The sequence below is a fragment of the Apteryx rowi genome, unplaced genomic scaffold (genome assembly GCF_003343035.1).
Source record: "Apteryx rowi isolate R43461 unplaced genomic scaffold, aptRow1 scaffold_402, whole genome shotgun sequence".
NCBI lineage: Eukaryota > Metazoa > Chordata > Aves > Apterygiformes > Apterygidae > Apteryx > Apteryx rowi.
In genome coordinates, this window is record NW_020450552.1 from 286,748 (window position 1) to 296,241 (window position 9,494).

General features: G+C 46.5%; 1 protein-coding gene across 1 annotated transcript in view; it reads right to left on the reverse strand.

Annotated features, from left to right (window-relative positions):
- SPRYD7 (SPRY domain containing 7) overlaps positions 1-197 on the reverse strand; it is an 11,871-nt gene extending 11,674 nt beyond the window's left edge. Inside the window, exon 1 of the mRNA XM_026075382.1 lies at positions 36-197. Coding sequence (XP_025931167.1) covers positions 36-141 — 106 coding nt within the window. The 5' untranslated portion in view covers positions 142-197. The remainder of the gene's footprint in view (positions 1-35) is intronic.
- Positions 198-9,494: the final 9,297 nt, after the last annotated feature.

Genomic DNA, 9,494 nt, shown 5'->3' on the forward strand with positions numbered 1-9,494 from the left:
GAGCGGGGGGGGGAACGCGGGCCCGCCCCCCTTACCCATGTGCTGCGTATCGAGCTGCACCGCCGGCATCTCCTTCAGCGGGATGTGCCCGCCGCCGCCGTCCCCGCACCAACGCAGGCAGCAGAACACGGAGGCGGCCATGGCTGCCCGCGCAGGCCGGGCCGGGCCAGGCCGAGCCGAGCCGAGCGGAGCGGCGCGCAGACGCTGACGAGCGGCGGCGAGCGCGGCGGGGCGGGGCGGGGCGGGGCCGCGGCGCAGCGCCCCCTGCCGCGCGGGAGGTAGCGCCGCGGGGGCGCCGCCGCTTCCCCCTCTCTCCCCTTCCGCCCAACGGCTGGGCGCGAGGGTCCGGCGGCGCCTGCCGCCCCCTCGCTACCCCMGAGGGACGGGCCGTTGGGGATTAACAGTGGAACAAACGGGGCCGACAGGCAAAAACAGCCATAAAGCCCAGCCGCAGTAATGCCGCTGGTGCTGCCTCAGGCCCTGCTTCCGTCCCCGTGGAGCGTCGGCTTTCCTCTCTCCCCACGTCGCACCGTGGCAGGTACCGCGCTCCCTGAGGCGGCCGACACCTTTCTTTCCATCCTGCCTTGGGCACCCCACGGATTTTTTGCCTCTAAGCTCTCACAAAATAAAAAAAAACACTCCCTAAAAAAATCCCATTAAAAATGTGTCTTTTGGTAGGAAGTGAAAGTTCAAAAACATGTGAATAGCCAGCCAGAAATGTACTCTTTTTGTTTTTTTTTTCTTTTACAATTGAAGAATAAAGTCTGAATTTCTTGCTCACTTGATGCGACGCTTTACTCTTCAAGTCAAATGTAATCACAGTAAATGACTACTTAAAAAAAACCCGCACATCTAACAACTGCGGTGAGATATGCCAGGAACCTGCGAGCTGACAGGACAACAATGTGCAGCATGTGTTTCACATTTTGAAATCATGCTCACTATCCCCCCTTTTTTTTTATGTATGTATATATATACACACATATTTGGCAGATGGTAGATACCATGTCAACGAACTTTTAACAATCCTGTCCTGGGCCATGTGAAAATGGAATCCTTCTTGGAAAGTCACTGGTCAGTTATTCATGGCTCCAAGTAATGAGAACCACATTTATCTTCTTTACGTAATTTTTTTTTCTTGGAAAAATAAAAAAAAGGCAGACTCCTTGAAGCAAGACTTTCACACAATCTCGCCTGGCAGAGACCCTGTCTTTGGTCCCTGGGGTCTCTACACCTGTTTCCGTGGTCCCTGCGAGTCTGCCTTTTTCCACTGGTTGCGCTTTGCGTATGTCAAACAGCCGACGTCTGGCCTGCACGACAGCAGCTATTGCAGGCGCTCTGGAGAGGAAGACGCAACACGGGTCTGCTTCACGGTGGGGCAGGACCGACCCACRCAGCACCAGTATGCTCAGTCTTGCCAAGGCTTTCAGAGTCCAGTGGAAAACATTCCTTCTCTTATACTTGGATATTCAAACCTTAACGCAGTGCCCTGATGCAGTGCTCCCAATGACAGCCCCGCGCCAGGGGAGCAGGGCAGAGACAGCTGGAGCTTGTGTTGGACCAAGCAGCCAAGGCCAGGCATCCGCCTTTCTCTGTGACACGCGTCCTCTTGCAAGATGATTGCGGGACAGGGTCAGCCACACAGCCATGTGTGTGTCCCGAGAGCGGCAAAAGGACAAGGTGGACACTCAGAGGATGATGAAAGCGTTGAGAAGACAACGTGTGGCTCCTGTTTGGCCCCTCTGCACTTCTCACGGGCTGCTCTAAAATGTGGGGAAGCCCTATAGCCTTTCCCCAGCCTATTCTGGCTATCTTTCAATATGTTTATAGGTTATAAGAAGGCAAGTTAGAAGCGTGCACCTTAATTTGCATCATTCCAGCACAGGAGATATTCTCTGTTTCACTATTTATTATATCATTATTCCAAAGTGTTACAAAAAGACTATAAAAGTTTATAGAACTTGTCACCCCTCTCAGTTCACTTACCTGTGCAAACAAGTTTTTTTTTCCAAAATAAAAGAGTGACTATCGTTCTAAATCGAATAGGTGCCTCTTTCAGTGGATACAACTTTTGATTGTAACTGCTTATGAATGCATCTTCCAAACCTGTCTTGGCTAGTCAGCTTTAACTCTCAGTTTTTTAAGTCTTGTTTGCTTCTAGAGTGCTTTCTCATTAGTACAGTTGTATTCAACAGCTTTGGTGGAGCCTTTCTCCTGGTTTACTCAGGACCAATTGAACTGAGCAGTGAATACTGCCACATGTACTTGGTGGAAGGCCCGGATGCTATTACTGCACTTATTTTATTGCGAAGTACAGGGTCACATTTTAGAACCAGCTTTGTGTCCCTTTCACAGTGGCAGAATGTCCCTTAATTTAAATAGCTTTAGCTGGATTTGTAGCCTTTGGGTTACACAAGTGTTTCTCAAGTGATTTAGCAAAAGCTCTAGAGCTCTAGGACACGTAGTATCCAGCTCTGATGTGCTACTCCAACAAATATAGTAAAGAGTGATAACATGGCAGGTTCTTATTTGTCTACAGAAAAATATCCAGCAAATGTTGTGCTGTGAACTGCTGATCTACAATGTTTTGCAGACAGCAGACCATTTAAATATATATATTTAAAGCCATATTTATCTCCAAACCAATTTGGGATGAAATTGTTGTTTCTCATGATTTTCAGCTGGTGTCTCATTTTGTGGCATTTCACCTAGAAAGCTCCCTTAGAAAGCTCCCTTAACATTTTATTACCCTATATAATACGATGCAGCTAATCTAACCCATTTGGTACAAGGTTATCTATCTTAGGATTTTTTTAAAATGGATAGTCAAAAACCCTCGTTAAAAGAAATTTTCATAACAAGAAATACCTTATTGGCCTGGATGGGCTGTATCAGTCACACCCCTTTACTTGAAACATGAGGTGAAATGCTATCTTTCTGAAAATTGTGCCTAAAACCCATCTGATTTTAAGAGCAGTTTTAAAATATGCTTCCTTTCTTTTATTAGACTTACTGTTACAGCCCATAAACATTTGGGGTCAAGAGCTCACTTCCTTAAAATATGCCAAATGGGATTATGCTTGAACTTCTAAGAAGTAAATATTAGCTAGAAACTGATATTTATTTATTTCGTATGTAGGGTATCATCATTCTGATTGGTAACCTGTTTTTCACATAATTATTCCCATTTAAGTCACTGTGGGATTTTTATTGTCTGCCACACACCGCGAGTTTGGTACAGTAAATGCTAAATGACAAATGCTAATATATATTTTAAAAAATCTTAAAAAAAAGACCTAACCTCCAAATGACCTCCTGTCCCGTTCTTTCTCTGTGGCCCAATAGGCCCTTTCTCCCCCAAATGACCACGGGGAAAACAAACGTGCCTTGCCACAGTGCTCAGCGTTGCCAAATCTATTGTGCAAAGGGGAACGGGGCTCTTTGGAGCAACCTCTGGCGCTGCCTTGCCACCGGCTTCCTGCTCCACTAGTCTCTTAACTTGAGCGTCTGGTTTTGCAAGTGGCTGCGGGGCGAAGTGTGCGCCGCGGCTCAGAAAAGCGGTGGGCTTGGCCACGGAGTGCCACGACAGCTGCGGACGTCCTGGTGTCACAATGAGGCGCGCAGGCGAAGCCGACGAGAAGAGCCGGGCCCTGAGCAGAGGCGCCAGCGCCTGGCGAAGTCCGCTAGGTGTAATGCTGGGCAAGCGGCAGGAAGGCAGGAGGCAGCCGGTAAGGAAACGTGGTTTGTTCGTATGCCTTTCTTGGAGGCCGAGGTGAGAAATGCCAGCAAGAGAGCACCGTATTTGCAAATGTCCTTGTCAGCCTGTTTCGAGCATATTAGGACCCTGAGGTTTCTCACAATTTTTACAATGCATGAAAAACTGCCCCAAGGAAATGAAGAGCTGGGCTCAGTATCTAGAAGTGTAACAGTGCTTGGTAGCGAAGGGTTAATTCAGCTTCTGCCTTTCTTGAGGAACGGGCATTTCTTTTCATTGGGGAGGCCAAGTATTTAGGGCCCTCCCACACTGGAAGCAAAATTATGCACGGCATGTCTAAACATGTTTGTTGCTCACAGGGTTTCAACTTTATTTCCTTGAACAGTAGCAGCAGAGACATTTTGTCTGGAAACCATGTTAGAAGAGCAGGAGAAAAACGGTCCCATCCATTTCACAGATGCAGGCATATGTGAAGGTCCTGCTGCGTTGAAACCATGGTCATTGACTTGTTTTGTCCTCTAGCTCAGAGCTTCATCCACGAAACATAACTGTCTCTCATTAACCCTGCGAAGCAGATCCGCATCAGCAGACAAATACGTTTTAATAAGGTTCCCTGATATCACTGAAGCCAAAGGGGAGGGGGAGCTATATATATCACCTGTTGCTACAGCCTCTAATACAACATGCTTCATAGTTCAGTTCTCAGAAAAATAATTCCTGTTCATCCCTGTTCTCCTTAAAACCCTAACAGTAAAAACTATTAGGGCTTGCTTCTGCCTTGCCATGAGCTTTGTGGGGGCATTTACCCCTGGGAACAGCCAATGAAAGAACAGTTTTAAAATATGCTGGTGTGGATTTTGTAACATCTTCATGCAACTTGCAGAGAGGTAAATGATAGTGCAGGCCTGGAAAATCAAGGTTTGTTTATTGAAAGCAGTCCTTCCACTCGCAGGGTCAGGCCTGCGGTTTGGAAGATGATATAGACAAGGTCTCGGATGAAAAACAGGTTGTGCTTGTACTTTTGAAATCATCATTATGTGGTGTTCTTGTAAGGATTAGCATTCTGAAGGATGTCTTCTGCTTTGTACAGTTAATCTGACATTCACCAAGTCTTAGAAGAAATTGTATATGAAAATTAATTTTGTTCCTAGTTGTTCTGTTTACTTTGGAGGTCACTCCTCCTTTCCTCTTTATGCCATATAAGCAATACCCACTGTTGCAGAGCTTTGATCTATAGGCAATCACAAACCTCATTAAAACTGACAGGCACGCTGGCCACACTTCATTCAGTAATTAAGTCCTTTTATGGCATAAGATAGCTAAAAACTAGAAACCACTGCCCGAGGCACGGGGCTACATGGCCAAGCACTAAGTTGAGCTAACTCATATGAGCAAGCACTAATTTGGGGAAAGTCAGAGAGTTTTCTCGAGGGACTGTTTGCAGACGCAGCAGCGAGAGCACAGATTGGTTGCAGCTGTGTTTGCCTGTGTGCATGTCAGGGACCGGAAACACCACGCGAGAGCCAGCAGACAGTGGGAGAAGCAGTGGTGCATGGCCCTGAGAAAAAGCCAAGGGACAGCTTCTTCTGGGCAAGCATTCTGGCGAGAGTAGCAAACTTGGCCTGCCGCACAGCGCTCCCTCCCATTCGCTTCCTCTGCGTGCAATGAAATGGGACGTGGCTGTACATTCTTTGTAAATAAATAGGATTACACTAAGGAGATAACTGAATTTATCATCAATTTTTCCTCCTCGCAGAAAAACCTGGCAAAGCCCTGAATATTAGTTAACCGTGTGGGTCAAAGTTCTGTGTGTAAAACTACAAAGCTATTCAATACTGCTAAAAGAGTCATCAGAGACCCTGCAGATATCAAGGCAGTCTCTGAAATTCAGACCTCAAAACTGCCGTTGATCATTTCAACTGCTGATGATCCTTCACGGCTTTTTAATGCCTGGTATTTCTACAATGCATATTAAAAGTAGCTTTTATGAAACAGTAACAAGAAACTGCTTTCTCTGATCTCTCTTTTGGAGTGTTTAATATAGTCCAGATGTATCTATTGAAAAGAAATATAGTCAGATACAATATAGTTGTGAAACGTTTATACGTGTTTAAGGTGTTTGATACACGGAGCTGTTTTTGAATAGTTTCCGTATTCATGTTATCTTACAGTGTCTTGTTATTGAGCTGCTATCGCATCAAATCTGTTGCAGATTTATTTCCATATTTAGGTCCCTATAGTACACAGTATATCTCAGATTGTCTCTCTGCATTTGGGGGTATGTTCACACAGCTGCATAAAGCAGTGTGTTTTAAGAAGTCATTATCCTGAAGGCTGGATTTTACTGCCTGTGTGCCCTGACACCTCCGCAATAGGAGGTGAAGCCTTAACCTCCATCAGCGGGAAGTAAAGGCAGATGTGGAGCCAGGGGATAAAAATGGAAAATACCAAGGGAGATGACAGACCCCTCAACTATTCCCTTTTCCTTGGTGCTTCACCCTAGGAGACAACTCTGGTGTGCTAAGTGTTCGGTAGCATAGCTTCAGAGAAGCCTTAATGATGGCGAACATGAACACAGAAAAAGAAAGTTACTTTCAACCCCAGCTACTTTTATCCAACATCTTTGTGACAGATAGATACCTTCCAGCACAAGACAGAGAGTGGCTGGGGCCTGGGATGAGCAGCTGSTGCGGCCAAAGGGCAAGACCATGTTACTTTTGGCAGCGGTGCCGGCAAGAGCTGCCTAGAAGCATTTGTGAAATTATGGCCGGCGGGAGGCAGCTCTGTTTCATGTCGCAGTGTGCATGGGCTGCCACTGCAAGGGCACTTTCTCTGGCTCCCGTATGCTGGCATCAGCATTTGTGTGGCTGCAGGATAAGCTGGATGAGGAAACTGATCCTGCTGAAAACTTTTTTTTTTTTTTTTTTTTTTACTGGATTAGCTTTCAGCTCCGTTGGCAAGTGGTTCTAACTTAACATGTGGCCACGTGATTGTCAGAGCCAACCGAGAGGAGGCATCAGGAAAGCATGACTAAGGGAAGGGGAAAGGATGTTATTACTCTTTTGGTGGTAGCACAGTCTCAGGTTGGCTTAAGCCTCCTGTGAATCCACCTCTCGGGGTAAAATTACCTGTCATGGTTTGAGTCAGTCTAATGGCTTCCTTCCACAGAAAGGGGAAAATCTTGTTTCTCTCTTCCATGTTAGCTCTGGTGACCGTCTGATCTTGTACTGAACTGTACAGCATGCGACGAGCGGCAGAGCTGGTACAAGGGAAGAGAGTAGCAGCACAGAGCCGTAAGGTTGACTGCCCCACGCAATACAGCTTCAGCCTCGGAAATCTCCTGCCCTAACACTTAATAGAAGAACCACAATCTAGGCTCGCTCTGTAGTTTATACATGACAGTAGGCCTTATCCCTTTATCCTAACACAAATACAGATGTGTTTGCCTTGTAAAAATAGTAGTTGTCACTATTTTATAACTCCTTCCAAATATATGTATTTTGGATCCTCCCAAGGGTGACATTTAATCTAACGCTTCAGTTGGACCTGGGACTCTCCCCTGAGCCTGTATTTCCCTTGTTTTGGCTTCTTTACTAGATAGGGAGATATTGCCACAGATCTACTGATGCTCTTCATCAGCCAGAACCTTTCTCCGAAGCGTCAACATCTGGCCTCTGATGATGCTTCAGGAAGACACTCCGCACTTTCAGGTGTGTCAGTACAAGCTCATAAGCAAACTGCTATTGAAAAAGCTGTATAAACAACAAAGAGTTTATGTGCAGAAAGACAGATCACATTTGTGCAACAAAGTTGGTTGTGTACAGCTTCCTGAGCTCTATTACGTATTTTAAATGTGTATTAGAAATAATCACTGAGACAGAGGTAGTAAAATGACCAAACTGTATTTGATCATGCTCAAGACAGCCATGGCACACTCAGCTAGTGGAGCACTGTCTCTCTGTGCATCAAACACAGAAATCCTGCAGCTGCATGGGAAATGATATTGTAGCTGCTGTGTTTGTCCTGAGATTTCAGCTTTCAGTTTTGACAGAAGGCCCAGGGAAGGAAGGGTTAATAAAATTTTCAGAGGGTCCCAATGAAGAAAAGATATCCCAGGAAGCCAGTTCTCCACTCCTGTGCCCATACAGCTCCCTCTTTCTTTATAAGGAGGCAGTCCAGAGCAGGACAAAGAAAATGAGCTAATGTCAGCCAAAAGGATTACTGGAGGATAAAATTCACTCTAAAAATATATCAGGAAAAAAAGTGATACAAGAAATACATTAACTTAGAATGTGTGAGGAATATAAAATGCCATGTTGTTGTTAAAATCTGTAACCACAAAATTACAGAAAAAAGATTAGTAAAATTAGGGAATTCTTCCTATAAAAATGGCTGTTGGGAAAGCATGGACAAGGGACACTTGGCAACTGTAAATGTGCAAGCATGGGGATATCACTTGAGCACAATTTTGGTAGTTGAGGAATGGATTAAACTGTCAGTTTTCAGAAACTACCTGCAATTATTTGTTCTAAAAACTGCAAAGACACCGACCAATCAAGTAGAAACAAATGTGCCATTACACTGCACCTATGAAAGGAGAGTGATCTTGGTTGCTGTTGTGTAGCAATTCTGACTTCTGCAACCATTCTGCAATAAATCAGGGATCAAATACGCAAGCGCGTGAGCACTCTGAATAGGATTTTTTATTATACTGCTCATTGGTCAAACTGTTCCCATTGAGTTCGCCTGAGGGGACAGGCCAGCTCAGGTGAAAGCGGCAGGAGGGAAGGARGGGAAGACGAGGAAGAGGAAGGAGGAACTAGGGCAGGAGGAAGGCCAAGGGATCTCCCTCTTTTGGCAGCAGTAAATGGGGAACTGCAGCCTCAGTGTGTTACTGAGTTTTAAAATCCAAATTCCTAAAGAACTGGAAGAAAGATGCCAGACAAGCGAGGAAGCTTCATACAGTCTAGCCTGCAAACTTGACTTGTGTGAGCAGTCCTCAGCATGCATAATCCCATGTGCCGATGAATGCTGTGACTGCAGCGGATGAATGAAGTGTGAATGAAGAGCAAGCGAATGACAAGAACGCAGGAAGCAGAGTATATCAGTTGTGGAACAGCTTTTGATGTCGTGTTTCACAAAATCCAACTCGTAAATAGGTTCATTTTGGCTTGGATGCGAGAGCCGTTATGTTGACTGACAACTAGCAGAAGGGCTGCAAAGGGATAAAACCCACAAAGCTGCTCTAGTGTCTCCCCGCATCCCAGCTCCGGTTTCACAGTCCTGTAACTGGAGGATCCTTGCAGATGGATGCGGGGCTCCCTCCTGCTCCGGCTCCTGCTGTGGCTGCGGGTTTTATAGTGGGGAAATCGGAGTGGTTTAATGGGCCACATTACCCATCCTTAGCTGAGTACTGGTAACAGATTCACCAGCAGAAAATAATACACAAGGTGTGTTAAAGCAAATAGGAACGTGTCGCCACTGTCTTACGGCGTGCATGAGAATTTCTGGCCCAATTCGCTTGTTTTTTTCCCATCGTGCCTCCAGGAAGAGGAAGATGCTGCAGCTGAGCTGCCCCAGAGCCGCCGCTCGGCTCGGCAGCCTCACGCACGGAAGCGGCAGCCGAGGGCCGGCCCGGCACGCCAGGACACGACAGCGGCCCCTCGGCGCCTCGCACCGGGGGCGGGCACCCTCATTCCGGGCCGCAGGCCCCAACCGCCGGCTCAGGGCGCCCAAAAGAGCTGCAGCCGCCCTGCTTCGCCAGGCAGCACGGCCGCCC